This window comes from Monodelphis domestica, chromosome 4, assembly GCF_027887165.1.
Source record: "Monodelphis domestica isolate mMonDom1 chromosome 4, mMonDom1.pri, whole genome shotgun sequence".
NCBI lineage: Eukaryota > Metazoa > Chordata > Mammalia > Didelphimorphia > Didelphidae > Monodelphis > Monodelphis domestica.
This window is the reverse complement of record NC_077230.1, coordinates 197,644,694-197,667,379: the sequence shown is the minus strand read 5'-3', so window position 1 is coordinate 197,667,379 and position 22,686 is coordinate 197,644,694. Positions and strand designations below refer to the sequence as shown.

General features: G+C 33.3%; 1 protein-coding gene across 2 annotated transcripts in view; it reads left to right on the top strand.

The window, feature by feature from the left end:
• NCKAP1 (NCK associated protein 1) overlaps window positions 1-22,686 on the top strand; it is a 139,838-nt gene that overhangs the window by 13,361 nt on the left and 103,791 nt on the right. Inside the window, exons 2-3 of one of the 2 annotated variants that reach the window (XM_001369048.5) lie at window positions 12,780-12,797; window positions 14,085-14,195. In XM_001369048.5, the coding sequence (XP_001369085.1) occupies window positions 12,780-12,797; window positions 14,085-14,195 (129 nt within the window). The remainder of the gene's footprint in view (window positions 1-12,779; window positions 12,798-14,084; window positions 14,196-22,686) is intronic. The other variant, XM_001369070.5, reaches the window with a different exon arrangement.

Genomic DNA, 22,686 nt, shown 5'->3' with positions numbered 1-22,686 from the left:
ATAAAATTGCCACCTACCTGGAATGTTTTACCCTTAATTTTGAAATGGAATATTTCATATTTTTGTATTTTAAATCAATTTTGAAAAGAATTCAATAGAAATGTAGTATAAAACACAATATCAAAAATGATGATACCAAGTTTTACTGTGTAATCCCTGCCAATAACATGTAGGAATTTCTGGTCAATTTAAACTTACCCTGGTTCATGATAAAGATTTGTTAGGCAGTTAAGTACTATGAAAGGAGATATTTATTTTTAAATATATTTTAAATTGGTATCTTTTGTTTTGAAATTATTTCCATTTCCTAACATATCTCTGTTCCTCATGAGACATTTCCTATTTATAATAAAGAGTTAAAAGAGGGAACACTCCCCCCCTCCCCCATGATCACAATATAAAAAAAGTCTGTTCTGCAAACGGGGAAGGAAGTTGTTTCATATTTGTTTTTTTGAGACCCACCTTAGCTTTATAATTTCACAGCATTCAGGCTCAGTGATTTTGGTTCTTTTATTTACATTGATGTGACCATTGTGTATATTGTTTTCTAAGTCCTGCTTACTTCATATGACTTCAGGTCATGACTTGTTTCATATTCAGATTTTTTTTTTATAGCAAGTAATGTTATTATTCTGATGTACTACAATTTGTTTAGCCATCCCAAATCAATAGGCATCTACTTATTTCTAATTCTTTACTTTGATTAAAAATGTGTAGCAGTATAAATGAGGTTTTTATTGTTATTAACCACTTTGGGGTATGTCTAGTAATAGAATTTCTGAGTCAAAGAGTAGTGATGTCATGGTCACTTTCTTTACAGAATACCGAATTACTTTCCTGAATAGTTGAACTAATTCACAGCTCCATCAGCAATACATTATTAGTATGTCTATATTTCCATGACCTCTTCCTTCAACACAGATTCCTTCAAGGGAAGGCATTTAAAATTTTGAAGATAGTAAACTATTTTAAAGTCCTTGAACTGCTTGCTATATTAATTTTATGAATGTACTCATTTGCTATGACCTCATGGATAGAGTGATGGTCTTAAAATCAGGAAGACCTGGGTTCACATTCTACATTTGGCACTTAATAGTTTATGAGCTGTGAAATGGAATTAATAACTTGGAATACGTACTTCACAGAGATACTGTTTATAAAATGCTTATTTTATTTTTATAACATCTTTAATTGGAGAGAGGAAATAATTGAGAAAACCAGACAGAGCTGTAGCACTGGAATTATAATCTAGGAAGCCACACAGAATAGCAGCAGGGGGTTCTGTAAAACACTTTTTAAACCTTTAAGCAGTATATAATATTGTTGTAATAGCTTAATGTCCTCATATGTGAAATGGTAATAATAGTACCTACCTCCCAGGGTAGTTTTGAGAAATCAAATGAATTAACCTATATAAAGTGCTTTGCAGAGTGATACATTTAGATATATTGGGAGTCAAGAAGATCCAAATTCATATTTGGCCTCAGATACTGTGTAACCCTGGACAAGTCACTTAAACTTTTCTGTGCTTCAATTTCCTTATCCATAAAATGGGAATAATAGCATTTATCTAACAGGGTAGTTGTAATGGTATAGTGATAAAATATTTGTAAAACTCTTTGCAAACTTTAAACTGCTGTAAAATTCTATTATTTTTATTGTTATTAAAGTAGGTTGAGGTATGTAGCTGATCTCAGCAATACTATAATGGCATTTTTTTTCCTGAAAGTACATTTTGCTTACAATTTCAAGAAAGTTGCCTTAAAAAAAACAAAACCCTATAATTCAGATGAGCTTTCCTTTTATTTTATGTTAATTAGTAGGTTGGTTTGTGGGTATTTAAAAACATATTCTGTTTACAATTATAAGAAAGTTAAATTTATTTTAAAATTGTATAGTTCATAGGAACTTTTTTATTATAGTTTAATGAGTTGATTTTTGGGAGGGTTCTAGGAAGGATGGATTGCCTGTCTTGGTATAGGAAATTTCATTTGGAAATCAAAGCAGTTTGACAACTACTCTGATAGTTTTTGTGTTAAGAGTTTTTTGCCAGTGGGAATGGAGAAGTTAAAAGACTTACCTAGAGTCATACTTCTAGTACTAGTCACATGATAGATTGGAGTGCAGGCTTTATACAAGTCTGAGCTCCAAGTCTGAAGCTGCCCTCTTTTCCTCTGTGATATGCTGCCTCTTGTACTTTATAATATGTTAAAATTGTCATCTTCAAGTACATCATGTTACCATAGTGAAGTTTTACAATATGTAAATGTGAATATTTCAAATCTCCCAATTTGTTCTCAATGATATCTATCTGAAACATACAGGCAACTTCTTGCTGTGTTCCCATTCCAAACAATTCAGTAGTACAACAATTAAACTGCACTGAAGGAGAATTGATCATAGAACTCTTTAATGTGTATTATTATTTTTTTATTTTTCTCTTTTAAATTATTTTTTAAATTAAATTTTATTTTTTCTAATTACATCTAGAAACAATTTTTGACAATTGTTTTCTGATACTATAAGACTTAAATTCTCTCCTTCCTTCCCTCCACCGCCTCCCAAGGCAGTAAATAGTCTGATACAGGTTATTTACCTTCATACAGTATATATTTCCATATTCCTTACGCTATGACAAAAGACACATATCATATATACAATAAAAACTCCTGAAGGAAATAAAATGAAGGATGGAGTGCCTTGATCAGCATCCAGCTTCCAAACAGTTTTTTCTTTGGCTGTGGATGGATGGTATTTTTTATCATGAGTTACTGGGGTTTATGTTGGAAACTTTGTTTTACTGATAATAGTTCCTTCAAGGCTGATCATTGTACAATATTTCTGTTACTGTATACACTGTTCTCCTGGTTCTGCTCACTTCACTTTGTATCAGTTCATATAACTCCAGGTTTTTCTGATCTCATCATTTCTTGTGTACAATAAGTTTTCCCATTATAACCATATATCACAGCTCGTTCAGCCCCCCATCAATGGACATTGGGGTGGGGGCATCTAGTTTCCAATTCTTTATGATAACCTTTCAAGTCCCTGAGCACAAATGATATGTACACTAAGTTTTTTCTTCTGTAGAACTGATACTAATACAGAAAAGTTTAAATCAGAAACAAAAAACACTTAGTGATATTGTGTAACTTCTCCATTCATTATCCCAGGAACATCATATATCTGGTTGTTGGGCATATTAATTTTGCCTAAAACTGTTAATTTGTTGTCAGTTCTGCCTCAAAATTCTGAGTACACAGGCTTGTGGATAATGGATTGAGAGCCAGAAAGAACTTCAGAGGTTATCAATTCTAACCCTTTCATTTTAGGAATGAAGAAGCTTAGTCCCCCAGGCATATTATGGGGCTTAATCCAGAGTCACGCTATTAATAAGTGTCAGAGGTAGGAAATTAACCCAAATCTTAAATTAACCCAAATCTTAAATGCTAGTGTTCTTCCCACTGTATTCCACTAATGAATCAGCTTCTGTAAGTGACCTCAGTTTTCTTGATGGTCTCTGCAAATAAAGTATGAAGCAAGGAATACAGAGTCCCTATATGTAACTGACCATCTCTGCCTGGACAAATGCTCCACGAGCTGAAAAATACTCCTGATAGGCTTTCCCAGTTTTCTAAGAGGATGCTAGCATGATACTCTTTGATCCAGCACTAGGCCTATATTCCCCAAAGCCCAAAGAAATAGGGAAAGGAGCTATGTATGTAAAAATATTTATGGCAGTTCTCTTGTGGAGTCAAGGAACCAGAAACTAAGGGGAAGCCTATCAACTAGAAAATGGGTAAACAAATTTTGGTATAAGAAGATAATGAAACACCGCCATGTCACAAAAAAAGAATGAAAGACAGTTTCAAAGAAACCCAAGATCTGTATGATGTGATTAGGAGGAAGTAAGCAGAACTAGGAAAATAATTTATGATAACACTGATAAGAAAAACAACTTGGAGAGATATAAGGACTCTGATCAATGCAATGATGAAGCATGCTACCAACTTCCTGAGAGAGAAGTGATGAATTTAAAGAGAGGGATAAAAAAATCCTTACTTTCCATCATAGAATCAATATTGTGTGTTAGTTCTAAGGCGGAAGAGTGAGTGGTAAGGGCTAGACAAAGGGGGGTGGGAAGGAGGGAAGGTTAAATGACTTGCATAGGGTTGTGCCCCTAGGAAGTGTATGAGGTCAGATTTGAACCTAGGACCTCCCATCTCTAGGCCTGACTCTCTCCATTGAGCCACTTAGCTGCTTCTGAGAAATACATTCTTTTTGTTTGTTTGAAAATTTTTTTTGCCAATTACATGTAATAAATTTCCACATAAGTTTTCTGAAATTTTTATCTGATCCAAATTGTCTCCCTTCCCCTTTTTGGAGCTGGCAAGCAATTCATTTTGGCTTATAGGTATATTATCACACAAAACATACTTCCATATTTTTCATTTTTGTGACTAACCTTACAAAACCAAAACCCCAAAATATATACCCAAATAAGTGAAAAATTAATTGCTTTCATCTGCATTCCTACTCCAATGGTTCTTTCTCTGGAGGCATTATTTGTCATATGTCCTTCAGAATAGTCCTGGATCATTGTATTACTGAGAGTTAGTATCTCATTTGATCATTCCAACAGTAATTGCTGTTACTGTGCACACTATTGTCCTGGTTCTGCTTATTTCACTCTACATCAGTTCATACAGCTCTTTCCAACTTTTTCTGAAATCATCTTGTTCATCATTACTTGTGCCACTATAGTATTCATTCATCTTCACATACCATAATTTGTTCAGTCATTCCCCAATTGATGGGCATTCCTAAGAGCAACTACAAATATTTTTATATAAGTAAGTCCTTTCCCATTTTTTTGGTCTCTCTAGGATATCAGTCTAGTAGTGGTATTGCTGGATCAAAGGATATGCATTGTTTTTATAGCCCTTGAAGCATAATTCCAAACTGCCCTCCAGAACGGTTGGATTAGTTCACAAGTCTACCAGCAATGCATTAATTTCCCAATTTTGCCACATACCCTCCAACATTTATCATTTTCCTTTACTGTTTTATTGGCCAGTCTGATAGTGTGAGGTGGTACCTCAGAGTTGTTTTAATTTGTATTTCTCTAATCAGAAGAGATTTAGAACAATTTTTTCTTTTTCTATTATGCAAAACACATTTCCATATCGGTCACTATTGTAAGAGCACACTCATACATAATCAAAACCCCCAAATAAAACCAAAGATACAGTTCTTTCTCTGGAGGTAGATAGCATTCCCCAACAAATCTTTCAGGATTATCCCAGATTATTACATTGCTAAGAGTTTAGTCAATTTTTCATAGATAATCATCATCCAATATTTCTGTTATTGTATGTAATCTCCCAGTTCTGCTTATTTTGCTCTGCATCAGTTCCTGCAGATCTTTCCAGCTTTTTCTAAATCATCTTGCTTATCATTTCTTATAGCACAATAGTGTTCCATTACCAAAATATACCTTAATTTGTTCAGCCATTTCCCAATTGATGGTCAGTCCCTCAATTTCCAGTTCTTTGCCACTACAAAAGGAGCTGCTATAAATATTTTTGTACAAGTAGGTCCATTCCTCTTTTTTATTATCTCTTTGAGATTATAGACCCAGTAGTGATTTTACAGGATCAAAGGGTATGCACAGTTTTATAGTTCTTTGGGTATAGTTCCAAGTTGCCCTCCAGAATGGTTGGACCAGTTCACAACTCCACCACAATGCAATAGTGTCCCAATTTTGCCGCATTTCCTCCGGCATTTGCCACTTTCCTTTACTGCCATATTGGTCAATATGATAGGTATGAGGTGGTACCTCAAAGTTGTTTTATTTGCATTTCTCTAGTCAAGAGTGATTTAGAACATTTTTTTATGTGATTATAGAAAACTTTAATTTCTTCCTCTGAAAACTACTTGTTCATATATCCTTTGACCATTTGTCAATTAGGAAATGACTTGTATTCTTATGAATTTGACATAGTTCTATATATTTGAGAAAAAGAAATTTATTAAAATTTTTACCAAGTTTGTTGCTTCCTTCTAATCTTGGTTGCATTGGTTTTGTTTGTACAAAATCTTTTTTAATTTAATATAATCAAAATGATTCATTTTACATTTTGTAATGTTCTCTATTTCTTGTTTGGTCATAAATTATTCCCTTCTATAGATCTAACAGGTAAATTATTCTACATTCCCTTAATTCACTTATAATATCAACCTTTATGTCTACATCATATACCCATTTTGACCTTATCTTGGAATAGGGTGTGAGATATTGATCTATACTTTTGCCAGCAGAGTAGGGTACTTAATTGATAAAAATGGACCTATGTAAATAAGTACCTAATAATGTTTGTTATTTAATGCACATATATTAATAACTATCTGTTATGATCAAAGTGGGGACCTGGCCAGAGTTTTAATGGTTTATTAATAAAATTGCAGAGATGAGGGATAGAGGAGATGGAGGTAGAGATGAAGGATTAGCTTGATTCTAGAGTCTAGCTGGTTTAAGGCCTCTACTTTTCCATAGCAGTGCCAGCAGTCTCTTTCTTCAAGAGTAGAATTCCTAAAACCATGTGCTTTCCCAGTGATTCCCTCTAAATTCCACTAGCTCCTCCCTCCAAAGAGGTGTTGATGCTTAGGCTGATGCTAGTGGATGTCAGGGGCTACTCAGGCTGCCATGGCAGAGTGGAGCTATTTTTCCTTGATCATTATTCCATGAAAATCTTTTGGACAACTGATATCCTAAATTTTTTTCCCTTAGCAAAGTCCATTCTAGCTTAGGTATGTTTTGTGACCCAACTGGCTTTATTATTACCCTGTGTATCTGGAAGTCACTCCTTCAAATTTGAATGTGTATTCCTGTAGAAAGCAACTACATACGATAAGGGTGTTGATTGTATTTCAAAGACATGTGGGTTTGAATTTCACTTATGGCATTTATTAGGTTGGGCAACCATGGGTAAGACAACTTCTATGACCCTCAGTTTTCTCATCTATTAAATTGAGCTAATAATGCCTATACTACCTATCTGTCCCAGGGTTAGTAAAGGTCAAATGAGGCAGTCATTGCTTTGTAAACCTTATAAAAGCTGTTAATAACTGGTAGTTTTTATTTATATCATAGCCTTTATTAAATTAGTCTTATGACCTGGGAACTTTTCTCTGTGAACCTTGTCCATAATATAATCTTATAATCTTGTTAAGGAGAAATATACTTTCCCTTTAAGATAATTTATTTTCTTTTGATTATTTATTGGTTCATTTTAGTCTTTTTATACTTTAAACTTCAGTGTAGGGTTTATGTCTATATTCTGTAATCCTATCTGATAAAATGCTAGAGTTGGAGCTCCACTAAAAAATTCCTTTCCTTTTAAACTTTGCTTAATTGAGTATTCTGATTAATTGGTTTAGTTTAAAAAACCCAACTAATTCTTTTGCCTTCTTCCCTCATTATAAGGTAGTTATGTAGTCAGAATGTACCTTTCTAATTATGTTAATTTTATTATAATACAGCACACACCAGCTTTTGTTTTCAGCCATGGAAAGTATTTCCTTCACAAAAACCTTTTTTTGACATGGGTTTCTTAACCTGGGGTCTGTGAACTTTAAAAAACATGATAACATATAATTGATTTAATTTGTGATCTTCTGTATTTTATAATTTTAAAAAACATTCTGATAAGGGGCCCATAGGCTTCATTAGTTGTAAAAAGGGGTCCATGACACGCAAAAAGATTAAAAATTTCTGATTTATATGATACGGAGGAAAACTAATTGAGAAACAAGTTTGAGAAAACAAGTTTGAGAAAACAAAATAGCACAAAGTTATTTCCTTGGAACATAGAATTTTGAGTATTGTGTACTTATAGAGTAAATGATATTTCCATTTTCAGAAGCTCTGTTTTTGATTATATACAGATATACATGAATGTCATGCATGGATAATCATCCTCAGAGATCTTTTAAGGACTCCCTTTAAGATGGTTGCCTGAATAGAGATAGACTGCTTTGTTTCCACATACCTACTCTAGCAGAAACCTGAAATTCACACCAGACCAAGAAATCCAATAAGAAACTGTAGTAAATTACTTCTGTCTCAGAATTGCAGAAAAAAGTAAGTCAGAAGTCTACGGATAATGAGAAAAGAGGGCACCAAGAAAGGTAAACAAGTCTGTAGCATCCCAGTATTATCATACAAAGTCTATAATGTGCAACCTTCAGGGACAGACACATTTTCTTCACCTCTTGAGACTAAGGTGGATTGAGACACACAGCAGGGATCTCGAAATCTCCCAGAAGTGTCAGTGACCAGTATGACACAGTAGTGCTCAGTTTAGGGCAGTCCAGACACAGAAGCTCTTTGGTCACTGGCTCAATGTCCTCAGAGGTATTTGAGAGCCCTGAACATCTATCACTCAACCTTGAAGGTTGGAGAGAAGGGTGGAGGGACAGGTCAAAGGGACAGGAGATGGAGATCCGTACAGAAACTTGGGTGACCCAGGTTGAGACCAAGCAGGTCTGTTCCATCCTACTTACAAGGCCAGCAAGGACTGGAGCCTGGCCCTTGCATAAAGTTCCAATTCAGGAATTAAAGCTGAAGAGATGAGTAAACTAAAGTCATTAACCATTATAAACCATTACTCTTGAGATCTCCCCCAATCCAGGCTTGCAAGAGAAAGTAACTCAACAGCACTATCTCTAAGCAGTATTTGAAAGGGAAAAATACTTTTCCCACAAAGAATACATAGGAAAAAAAAAGCAATATATGATAAAAAATGAAATAAAAGCTCTTTTGAAAAGAACTAGAAGATAAATAGAAGAGAAGGCAGCAAACCTTGCTCAAGAAAATGACTCCTTGAAAACTAGAATAGATCAAACAAAATACTTATTACATGAGAGAATAAGAAATATTAGAACAAAATCAAAAGACTGAAAACAGGAATTTTAGAATCTTTGAATTCCCTGGAAACCATAATTGGACCCCCCCCCCCCCCAAAACAGACACTGTGTTTGAAAAAAATAATAAATGGAAATGAAAAAAAAATTGACCAGATCTCATACAACTGGAGGGCAAAATGAAAGTAGAAGGAATCTACCAATCATTTCTTAAAAGAAACACAAATTAAAGTCTCAGGAATGTGGTAGCCAAAATACAGATCTTTAATTTCAAATAAAAACATCCAGGAAAAAGGAATTTATATACCAAGAAACCAAGGCAGACCTACTGTGTGCCAGGCATTGTGCTAAGAGTTTCATGGGTATTATTATTATACTCAATTTACAGTTGTAGAAATTCAGGCAGAGGTTAAGTGATTTGTTTATGGTCACTTAGCTAGGAAGTGTCTGAGGTGAGATCTGAAAACTCAGATCTTTATAGCTGCCTTAGGTGAAAAAGAGAATTGTAGATTTACAACCAAAAATATTTTATCCTGAAAAGACGAGTGATAATCATTATAGGGATAGCAGGGGAATTTTAATGAAAAAGAGGATTGCAAGCATGTCTAGAGTTTACCAGAGTTGAGGAAGAACTTTAAATTCAAACACAAAAATCCAGAGAAACTTAGGTAAATTTATTTAAGCAATTCGGAGAAGCTATATGATGGTAACAAAGAATGCTGACATCCTAATGTAGAAAAGGGGCATGAAATGGAAATTCGTGGTTTCATATACAATTTTTTTGCTTGCTTATGAAAGTGTTCTAGGTTTTTTGTTTAAATTCAGAATAATTTTTTGAAAAAGAGATTTCCTGGAGTAGTATGTTTAGCTGGGCCAGGTTTATAAAATATTAAGAAAAAGAAACTACTGACTTTAAGCAAATACTTATGTTGATGTTCAAATTTTGTTCCTGCCTAATCTATATTCAGTGTGAGATAAATTCATCAATACTTTGTAAACATTTTACAATTGCTTGGCAGCTAGGTAGCAGCTAGGTGGATAGAATGCTGGAGCTGGAGTCAGGAAGATGTCTTCCTGTGTTCAAATTTGGCCTCCGAAACTTCCTATCTGCGTGACCCTGGGCAAGTCACTTAATCCTGTTTACCTAAGTTTCTTTATGGAAAGGAGCAATGCAAAATGGCAAATCACTCCATTATCTTTGCAAAGAAAACCCCAAATAGGGTCACCAAGAGTTGGACACAGCTGAAAAGGACTGAACCACAATACTACAAAATACAATTACTTGTACTCTTTTCTGTTAAGGTCTTAGGTGTGTTAGTATGGGGAATGGTGATTTCTTGTTTATCAAATATTTTCATTTTAATACTCAAAGAAGTGTCAGTGACTCCCTGTTGTCTCTAAGATAAAATACAAACCCCTGGCATTTGAAAGTATTTATAGTTTAACTTTAACCTTATAACCTATCTTTCCAAGCTAATATATACATTTCGCCCTTTACTGATTCATCTAGATGTTAGTAGGTAAAACTACTTGTATATATTTTGTCATTCAGATATTTGTTAAATAATTTTTACAGTGTTGGGAATAAGGCAAAAATAGGCCCTGTGCTTTTAAAAAGGATCTCACAGTCTAAGGAGGGAGACAACATATAAATAATTAATTTTATGTAAGATATATACAGAGTAGATGGAAAGTTATCTTAAGAGGAAAGGCACTAGCAGCTTGGGATAGGGCAAAGTGAGGAAATGGTGATTAAGAAAGGCTTCCTGCAAAAGATTGAATTTGAGCTTAGTCTTGAAGGAAGCCAGGGAGTATATTCCAAGTAAGGGAGGAGATAGACACTCACTGCAAAGGCAAGGAGAAATGGTATGAAATGCCATGTATAAGGAATAGCAAATAGGCCAAGATTATAGAACATGTGGAAGGGAGGAAAATTGAAGTGAATTGGAAAAGTAGGAAGGGGCCAAGTGTTTAGAATGCCAAACAGAATGCTTTGTATTTATTTTTGAAGATAAAAAGGAGCTACTGGAGTTATTAGGGAGGAGGAATGGACACAGAACCAAAGTGAAAAATCACTTTGACCGTTTGAATGGAGGATTGGATGGAAAGAGGCACGAAAACCAGTTAGAAGACTATAAAAAATCATTTAGGAAAGAGGGCCTGAACTATGATGATATCTGTGAGTAAAGATTGTATACAGAGAGATGTTGTGAAGATTAAAATAAAACTCAGCAACAGCTTGGATATATGGATTGAGTGAACAATTGAGTTGATGCTAAGGTTGAGAGATTAAGTAGACATAGTGCCTTCACAGTAAATAGGGAGCTTGGAAGAGGTGAGAGTTTGGGAATATGGAATTGGCCTTGGAGAACATGTATTTGAGATGCCTTGAGGATGTCCTTACTCATCTCTCCACTTATTATTTCACCTTAGTAGAATGTAAGCTTGATGGCAAGGACTGTTCCATTTATATTTTTTTATTCTCAGTCCTTAGCACTAAGTAGGGTCTTAAATGGTTTTCCTTTTATTCCAAATGGAGCAATTTCTGTACTATGTATCTATACCATGATATGAATCACTCATTTAAAAAAAATATTGTGATAGTATATTTACTGTTAACTACGTAAGTATAATTTTTAACTTTTGGGAAGTCATTTCAAAATCTTGCTCTATCTCAGAGTTGTTGTTATAAGTATAAGTAAATGGGACAGTATGACAGTAGAAAGTTATGTACTTTAAGTCTTAGGTTCACATAGCTCCTCAGTTGCTTACTATCTCAGTAAGTCACTTGATCTCTTAGAGTCTTGGTTTCTGTATCATTAAAAAAGTGATGTTAATACATTACCTAATTCAGAGAATTATTATGGAAAAAAGTACTGTGAACCTTAAAATATATAAATGAGAATTTTTGAATCATAGGTGCCGAGAAGGAAGTTCCTTATGGGGAAAGACTTATTTTATCTATGTATCCATATCTATATATGTATCTATATGTTAGTGTCAGACATTTGGAAACATAGTGGGCATTCATTAAATATTTGTTAAATTGAATCAATAGTGATTTTTCCATGATAGCATTCTAACCATTCTAGATTACTATAAATTTATGTGTTCTTTTAAGAGTAGATAGGTATCTGTTGTAAGCAAGTGTGCATAAAGGAAACTAGGTAAAATAAAGACTTTCCAGAACATTTTAAATGAAAATAAGTTACATTTTAGTAATTAAGATTAACTGCTAGGAAACTTTGTAATCTTATATATGCATTATTAGAAAATTCCAAGTAAGAGATTTCTTGGAACTTTGTTTTTATAACTATACTAGTTAATCAGTAATTTTTATCTGCATCCCAGCTTCCATTTGGAGGAAATAGAAATGTTTGCATTATTTTTACGCTTTTGGAATTGGTTTTGAAAGGAAAATTAGGTGATGCTTGAACAGAATCTCTTCAGTTTGATGGGAGTTTAAGAAATACCCATAACTGTTTATTTTTGTTCTTGGCTACCGTTCTTTTTAAGGTATGTAAAATTTCACTGATAAGTTTCCTATTTTCATAGTTGCATGTAGTATGTTAATTTTCCCTTTACTTTCACTTTTTTGGTTTACAGAGGATTTATATAAACTAGTATAATTTCTGAGAAAATTACCAGTATTTATTTACATGAAATATATAGCACCAGTAATATAAATATTTATCCTAAAATGTTTGTAATTGTAACAGAATATAATTTTACTATTGTTTTACTATCCATGATCTGCACTGCATTAGTTCTCTACTGAAACATAACGCATGTCATAGTTTGACAATCTTTGTTTATATGTAATTTTCTCTCTTTTTATTACAATGCTTCCCCAGCAAGGACAAGTTTGGAAGGTTTGCAAAGCTTTTCACCTTCCCTCTGCCCGCTTGCCCGCTTTCAGATCAGTTTCATGTTTCATGACTTCTATCTCTGTAATCCACAACACAGCCATAGAAATAAGTGAAGAAAGGGAAAGTTAAATAATGCATTTTATTATATGCAGTATACTGATAAAACTTTGCAAAGTCTACACCTACTTTTATATGCAGTAGGAATATAATATTAGATATTAAATATAAATTTGTCAAATTTTATCTTTCCAAGAAGATCGTTTTCAACATCTAATTAACAAACATTTAAATGCTTTTTGGAGAAATTTAAACTAGCAACCATTATACAAGAAGCTTTTTCTAATTCATATTTGTGTTTACAGTTCTAACACATATATAGATTTTTGACCACAGAGGATGCTATAGTACTGATGTGGTCAAATGAATTATAAACATTTCTGTTTTGTTTGTTCTTGTCTGAGATAGAATAGATATAGAATAATATTTTAGGTTAAAAATAGCTATTGCCTATTTACATGTTCAGAAGAACAGTCACAACACTTCAGCATTAGAAAGACGGTCCAGGGGCAGCTAGATAGCACAGTGGATAGAGAGCCAGGTTTGGAGTCAGTAGGACCTGAGTTCAAATGTGGCCTCAGACACTTCCTAGCTGTGTGACCCTGGGCAAGTCACTTAACCCCGATTGCCTGATCCTTACCTCTCTTCTGCCTTAGAATCTATACTTGGTATTAAGTACCAAGCTCATAGATTTTAAGACAGAAGGCAAGGGTTTAAAAAATAATGATAATCCTTAAGATTTCCAGCTTCCAAAACTAGCTATTACTGGTATAGAACTGTTTGTATGAGGGAGAAATATTCTGAAAAGAGAGAAATTTAAACATTGATTGCTTTTATTTTTAATCACATAGGGTACATTAATATGTTTAGTACTCTACAGATGACATTTAATTTTCTAACAGTTTATTAGCTTCAGATGAATACAATTCTACCTCAAATAGAAGTAAAATATCTTTTTCTTTTTTTAGGACTGAGCTTTTCCCCTCACTGCTGTTCTGCGCTAACTGCTTTGAAACTTCCCATGCATTTTTTTCAGTAGAAGAACATCTCTGTACTGTCTCCCATTGCATATTTCAGCTGTGACAATCCCTGCACTTTGCCTATTCATTTTATCACCTGCTCACTAAAAAAATATATATCTTTCTAGTTTCTGTTTGCAGATTTACTACAATTATTTATTTTTTGGATGATAGATATATTTCACATTTTATCTTATTACTGTTTTTTTTGTAGGCATGTGGAGACCCGAAAGCAAAACCATCATATTTAATTGACAAAAACCTGGAATCTGCTGTGAAATTCATAGTCAGAAAATTTCCTGCAGTAGAGACTCGCAACAATAATGTAAGTATCCTAATGCTATTTTAATAATATTTTATTTTATCCCCTCTCAGAAAAAAAAGTCATTTGTCCATGAAAAAAAATCTTTATCAAGTTCATTATTTCTTTTTCCTGTGTAAATCTTATACTTTCGTAGATTTTTAGAAATACTTTCTCTTAGGCAGAAAATAATATGACATGCTGTTGTATCTGACAGAAAATGAAATAAATTCTGCCCCTATTTTTTCTTACAAAATTAGAGCAGGGAATAAAAATGGATACATCCTCCTCTCACATCCTAAAAATATCTACCTGGAAACTTATCATTTTAGCCAAAATGTTTTTGAACTCATTCATAGTAACTTTTATTTTTGCTAGCTAATATCTGTATATTTGAAAGATATACTTATTCCTCTAGTAATTTTGGAATACATGAAGTTTAAAATTTTTAAACTTAGTCTTATTTTATGGGGAAAAATATTGAGTTAGAATCTTTTTTTTCCCTTTTCCATCTTGTTAGAAGAGACTAATTCTCTTAATACTTTGAAGTGTATTCCTGTCTAGAATAGTATCTATGATGGTTACTTTTGTACATATAAATGTGCAGGTTTTTCATAAGCTAAAATTAATAAATGTGCAGTAATGTGACATAATAAAACTGGCCTCTGCAAGACTTGGTTATATGTCTAATCTCTTGATATATTTGATTGAGTGACCTGTATTGTTACTTAAGCTTTCACTGTTCAGGCCACTGTTTTATAGTTTTAAGTTGCAGAACAGTTGCCCATCTGCATCCATGTTACCTTCCTGGTATTAGTTCCTTGTGCTTATAAAATCATAGTAGGGAATTTTAAAATAATTATTTATAGCACTATTATATGATTACATTTAGGAACAAATAAGAAATATGTAATTAGTGAAAAAATTAATAAGTTTATTACTTTTGATGATTTTCCTTCTTTCCATGTTTTCTACATTAAGTTTTGCCTTTTAAAATATTTTTATTTTACTTTAGATTCCTTAGGCTTTTTATTTCCTCTTTTCAGTTTTTTTTTTAACTTTTAAATTTATGTGTCTCTTCTTGAATTTTGTTTCCCAGTAAGTTCAATTTTACTTTAATTTTAATTTCACTTTACAATTACAAAATATTTTGCATGCATTATCTAATTTAACCTTCATAGCAACTTTGTGGGATACATAGTCCAAGTATAATTATCTCCTTTTTACAAAGAGGAAATTATAACAGTGACAGGCTGCTTATTTCCTACAGTCACATACTTACTATGTGTCATCACTGGGGTATTGAACTCATTTCTTGTATCTCTAATTTGATCTCATGATAGGTTTCCATTTAATATATATTATTTAATCTATATTTTACTCAATCTGATTTGTTCACAAAACGATCATATTCCTTTATTAACTAGCTAGCTGCATGATACTTTACATTTTGCATTAAAGCTTCAATAATTTGAGGATGATATGGAAGATGATTGTCAGAATTAGTGAAAAAGTATGAATTGTAGGATGCTAAATAATTTTATTATTTTCACATACTAACTAGCATCACAATGTGCTTCCTTAATGTAGAAATCTTACTTTAGTAGATAAATATTATTTAAATTTATTAACTGAAAGCATTAGTCTTAAGCTTTGCTGGTCTCTGATTATAAACAGATGTTTTGAAATGCTTATCTTCACTCTTTTACTTAGCAGTCATTTTTTTTCCACAAAAAGTAGTATTCAGTGGAGTTCCTTCTACAGATGATGACAAATTACAAAATAATGAGATTTTATTTTATCTCAATACTTAGTTTTGTATAGTCTTGGTACGTAGTATTAATATTGAAGCTTTCTAGAAACATTTTTTTTCCTACCTCTGGTGGTTTAGCCATTGTTAATAGTGCTTATTGCTTTGAAATTTACAATTTGAAATGCTTAAGAGAGTTTTACCTTTAAAGATATTTGTAATAATCGGCAAACACTTGTTGAACATACTTGTACTTCCATACCACAACTTGTTGAAAACAATAGGGTTCTTAATTCTTTTGAGTAGAGACTTTAAGGAGGGAATACTAGCTTTTTATCTGCAAATTCTTGTAAAATATCATATAGCCCCAAAGTCAAATAAAATATCATTTATAGAACAATAATTATTTAAGATAGTCCAGTATTTTAAGTTGAATACTGCTTTGTATTTGTGTCAGGGGGAGGGGAGAGAGAGAGAGAGAGAGAGAAAGAGAGAGAGAGAGAGAGAGAGAGAGAGAGAGAGAGAGAGAGAGAGAGAGAGAGAGACTGAATGCATTTAAAACCTATGTATATTTGGCAGTTCAGAGGTTGCTAGATTTGGAGTCAGGAAAACTCATCTTCTCAAATTCAATTTTGTCCTCAGACATTTCCTAGCTGTGTAACTCTGGACAAACCATTTAATCCTGTTTGTCTCATTTTCCTCATCTTTAAAATGAAGTAGAGAATGAAATGACAAATCACTCCAGTATTTTTGCCAAGAAAACCCCAAACAGGGTTATGAAGAGTTAGACAAGACTAAAAAATGACTCAACATAGTGTTTGTTTATGCTAAACTTAAGGTAATATTAATGATTTATAAGAAATAGCTTACATTTGGAATTTAAGATTTTGTTAATATCACCAGTGGTCCAATACCAAATAAATTAAAGGAATAGGAGGGTTAATCTATGGGTTTCATTTGCTGATGAAGATTGGTCCAGAAGGGCTTATCTGGTGCCACACTATTGAATTATCCCTGTTAATTAACTTAGTTTATTTGGATCCAAGCACCTGTTAGTTTTTGACGATATGCCATAGACATTGTGCTTGTTGGATCAAATGCCAGATATGCTTATGTCTTATAGTTGGTCTATTTCTGACCTATTTTGAATCTCTTTGCCATTGCCAACCTCTAAAGGCTACTGAAAGAAAGGAACAATCAGAAGAATGGTGCTAGTGATCTCTGAAAGAGAAACTTGAAATTAATGCAGTCTTTATTTCCCATTATTGGAAGTCTTCATTCTTCTCAAGGTTGTTTCCTATCATATAGCTAGTAAGGGTAAATTTGATTACTTATCTTCTGTCTCTAATTTTCTCCTAGAACAAAGTTTCTTTTAAAGGTGTTATATCACCTCTTATTTACTGAAATCTTATTTGTTTGTTGGAGGGTTATATTTTGTTTATAGGGATTGTAGGGATTTCATGGAATGATTTTGAAAAACTTGCTATTTCTTTAAGAACACAGGGGAAGTTAAATTCAAGTAAAAATATTCTTAGTTGTTTAATTTTATTGAAGAAAGTGACCTGTTTCATCCTAATAAATATCTCTATATCAAAGGTGACATTACTAATCCATTATTAATAGGAAGGCCTTTTAATGCTATTTTTTTTAATAATGATGATGGACTGCTCAGTTATTCATACTTTTCTTGGCCATTCATACTTAGTGTTTGATGAGTACTATATATATGACCAAATTTATATTTTAATGAGACCTTTGATTGAGTTGCAATTTGAACAAAGATCTGTTTTCTTTGGGTAAAGCTAATTGGTCTGTCTATAATGAGAATCAAACCTAACATTTGTTTTTTTTTAAATTAATGATTTTTAAAACCTAATTCAGTAATTATTCTCTTAGTTCAAATTAGTATGACTTTTGTTACTACAGATTTCATTTCTTAGATCTGCAGTATATGCAAGGTTAGGAATAGTGAGAGTTGCCTAGAATATTGAGCAGCAAATTGAATTATTAAAAGTCCCAGAGCTGGCATATTAGATGCAGGACTTGAAACCAGGTCTTTTTGAGTTAAAGGCTAGGTCTCTGACAAGATTAGTAAATGGAAAGGACACTGGCTATTGGCAAAAGACCCATGTTTAAATCTTGGTTTTTCTGCATATATGCAAAGTTAAAAGTTTTGCATTTTTTTTGTGTTTTTTTTTAGCCAAAAGGAGAGCATTGACCTGCATAAGTCAAGTTCTACTTAGAATAGAACTAGAAAAAGAGTATTTATTGCATGTACTTTTGATTATAAGATTATACGTCTAGAACTAGAAGTAGGAACTTCAGAGACTATCTGATCAACCATCTTTATTTTCCTGTTGAGGACACTGAGGCCCAAGGTCATACAAATTAATAAAAGGCAAAGGCAAGATTTTATTATAAACCCAGATCCTTTGACTCCCAAGAGAGTGTTGTTTTCACTTTACTACTTTGTCTTTGTCTTTTTATGCATGTCTTCTTGATTTTTTTTTTTTTGCATTAGACAAATATTTATTAGTCACCAAGTGTGTGTGTGAGGCCTGGGCCGGCCAAGAGGCTGAATTACAAAGACAGATAGGGCACAAGTCCTGCCAGTGAAGAGCACACAGCCTGGGGGGTAGGGTGAGAGGAGACTTGAGACTTGGACTTTATATGCTGCCTTTATAAGCTACAGATAAAGTTCATATTACATCTTTAAATTATCAGTGTGTTGGAATGCATGGGAATTAGTTGGGAATGTAATACTTCCCCCCAAAAATTATGGTAACATATACACTACAAAAGAAGCCTTTTATAATTTGGAACTATGCCCAAAGTGCATTAAAAGACTGCCTACCCTTTGATCCAGCCATACCACTGCTGGGTTTATATCCCAAAGAGATAGATAATAAGGAAAAAGACTTGAACAAAAATATAATCGCACTCTTTCTGGTAGCAAAAAATTAGAAAATGAGGGGATGCTCTTTGATTGGGGAATAGCTAAACAAATTGTGATATCCGTTGGTGATGGAATACTATTGTGCTCAAAGGAATAATGAACTGGAGGAATTCCATGTGAATTGGAACAACCTCCAAGAATTGATGCAAAGTGAAGAGCAGAACCAGGAGAACATTATACACAGAGATGAATACACTGTGGCACAATTGAGTATAATAATAAACTTCTACTAGTAGCAGTACAATGATCCAGGACAATTCTGAGGAACTTATGAGAAAGAATGCTATCCACATCCAGAAAAAGAACTGTGGGAGTAGAAACACAGAAGAAAAACAACTGCTTGATCACATGATTCAATGGGGATATGATTGGGGATGTAGACTGTAAACAATTACCCTAGGGCAAATATTAATAATGTGGAAATAGGTCTTGATCAATGACACATGTAAAAACCCAGTGGAATTGCTTGTCGGCTATGGGAGGGGATTGGGAGGAGGTTGTTTGGCAGGTGTCTTGCAAAAGCAGAGGCTTTCAGTTCTTTAAACTGCTGATCAGAAAAGTGCATTTTTAAAGAAAATGTGTTTTATAATTAAACATCTATTTGATGGTATGCCTCTCAAAAGTACATGTAGGTTTAGCTACATAGACTACATAGACTGTTAATAGGATTGGAATTGTACAGCATGAAAACCAAGAGTCCACGATCATAAAATTGTCAATAAAAGGGTGAAAAGGTTATTACATAATTAAAATAACAAGATTACAAAATAGAATAGAATCATTCCAGTATCCTTTTTTGAGTTGAACAAATTTGACACACATAGCTCACATTAAGGTAAAAGGAAGGAATTAAACTATTGACAAGTGATAAAGAACAAATGGAATCAAGACCAGAGTAGATTGAGAGCAACAGATGAAGAAAATAACTTAGATAGAGAGTATATACTCAGGTCAACCCATCTTTTTTTTTTAAGAACTGTAAACAAGAAACAGAGAATTGTACCGTAGCCAATTCCTTGAATATCCCCCTTTAATCAGCACGTTATTACATCCTTAAAACAATCCATGAATTCATAGAAGGTTTATTCCCTGTAATGAACATAATATCCAGAAGCCTTTGGCTAAATGGAATTAATAAAAAATCCCTTCTCCCTCAATAACAATTTAAATAGCGCTGTTTTTGCCAATACTTGGGTGGGATGGAGTTAGGTTTTTGAAAACTAGCTCAGGTACCTAATTGGCACTAACAACATTGTTTTTAAGAGGATGTGATGCACATTTAAAGCTAGTTGGCTCAGGGGATAGAGAATCAGAACTGGAGGTGGGAGTCCTGGGTTCAAATTTGACCTCAGATGCATCCTAGCTGTGTGACCCAATTACCTAGTCTTTACCACTCTTCTGCCTTAGAACCAATACTCTGTATTAATTCCAAGATGGAAGATAAGGGTTTTTAAAAAAACAAAACAAAACACAGGATATGCAATTAGAATTTTTTAAAACATGATTTAAAATGAATTTTTTAGAACAAAGCCTTTTTGTAGATTGAGAACTTCCTGATTATTGTTAGAGTAAGTGATGTTTCTGGTAAAGATCATATTATTCAAAGCATTATTACTTATGAAGAATGAAGGGGATGAAGAATGAAGGGGATGAGGAAAGGACCAGTGCCAAAAGTTTCGAGAGTCCTATTAAATACAACAGTGTTTTAATGAAATAGATAACATAAGAATCCTTGTTTTTCAAGTTATAACTCATGAAATTATGTATATTTTTATTGCTACAAGTTGTATTTTAAGACATTAAATGAATAAATATTATAGATATCAATTCTAGTCTTGAAACCACCTGAGTTCAAATCCTGCCTCAGACATTTACTATTTTACAGTCCTGGGCAAGTCAGTTATCCTCTCTCAACCTCATTTCCTCCATCTCTACAATAGGGATAATAATAAAATCTTCTTTACAGGATTATTGGGAGGATCACATTAAATAATATGTATAAAACACATTGCAAACCTTAAAGTGCAACATAAATGCTAGTTGTTATAATTATGATGATCATTTAGCTTCAGTGATGCTGGTAGGAATATTTCTGGAAAAGATTGACTGAAACATTATGAAAGGAAGAAAAAGCTATAAATTTTCTGTATTTTTTTTCTCCTACTTATATAGAGTACATGGGGGATAGCTTTGTTACCAGGATCTCTATTTTCTGAAGATGACCCTTCCCAGATCATCTCAAGGAAATCTGAAGGTTTCTAATCCTTTACTGAGTTTTTTTTTCTTTTTGATCCTTCATTATCCATTTCTGTTCCAGCTTCGTAGAGTGAATCAATCCCTTCTTGTGGGGATTTTTACTACTTGATAGAGTAATTTATAAAGTGGTCAAGAGATCTTAGTGACAAGGAGATGATAGAGTAGGTAGTAATGGAAGGTGTTAAGAGAAGCCATTTAAGTGATTTGGAACTTAAAAGGAACTTGGTTAAAGAAATTATAAAAGTAATAATGAAAAGGTATTAATGAAACACCTACTGTGTGTCCTAGGTACTTAACAGTATTAGGGATAAAAGTACAAAGAATTAAAATAATCTCCTCATTGAGCTTATATTTTTAAGTAAGTGCAAAATTCAAAGCAACTATTAAGCAGGTTATCAAATTAGCTAAAACAATATTCATTACATAAAACTCAAGTAAATTTATCAGTTTAGCACAAACTTATAAATGGTCATACTTTTTTTACATGTAATATATAATTATGTCCTATGATTATTTGTCATAAATGCATGATATATAGGGGAAACCTGTGGTGGTGCCCAATTTGTGGATCCTCTAAGTATCAAAAATCATTTTAGAATTTTTTAAAACTAGGGAAAATTAAAAATTTCAAAAGGGAAATTATAGTAATACATTATTTGACCTCTACTAGCTTTCTAAAAATTTTTGATTGTATAATTCTACTTTTGAAGTGACTGAAGAGAATAAATAATAGAAGATTCATGCCAACTTTCCTCTGATAGCTTTTGAAAACCACTAAGGTATTCCACTGGAGGATCAAAAAAAAAAAAGATAGCTTTCCCTTCTAGCCTATGTTCTACTAGGGAGGTTCCACAGATGCAAAGATAAGTAATTTCAGTAGGAAGAAGGCACTGACATTTTGGGGAATAGGAATTGGCAGCCAAGCAGAGCCTTAAGAAGCTAAGAACTCTAAAGTACACATGAGGTGGGGGAGTATATGTGCAGAGACCTTAGATAGGAATCAGAATGCCAAATTCAGGAAACAACTAGAATTATGAATATAGAATTGGAAGGGTCCTCAATTTATGTAGTTCAATTTTCTCATTTATTCAATATGAAAAAACTGAGATACAAGGAGGGTAAGTGATCTTCCCAATGCATCACACATGGATGCATCAGAGGTGGAATTTAAATCAAGGGCCTATAACTCCCAATCCAGTGCCTTTTGGTGGGAGCTAGATTGTATTTGATCCTAGAGGTTGTAGAGCATTCCTGTTGCTTTTTGAGTAGGGGAGTGACATTGTGAGACTTGTGCTTTAATAATATTGCCTCGACTTGTTGTGTGCAGAATGAGTTGGAGAGAAAAGAGAGATTGGAAGGAAGATGACCAATAAGGAATGTATTGCCTTTGTTCAAGTGAGAGACAATGGATGCTTGAACTAAGATGGTGGCTATGTGAATAGACAGACCAGAGCCAATGGGAAAGATAGGTTAGTATTACAATTGCAAAGAGTTGGCTACTGATTGAATATGTGGGGTTACTAGGAGTGAGAATGCCTAACATGACTGAGGTT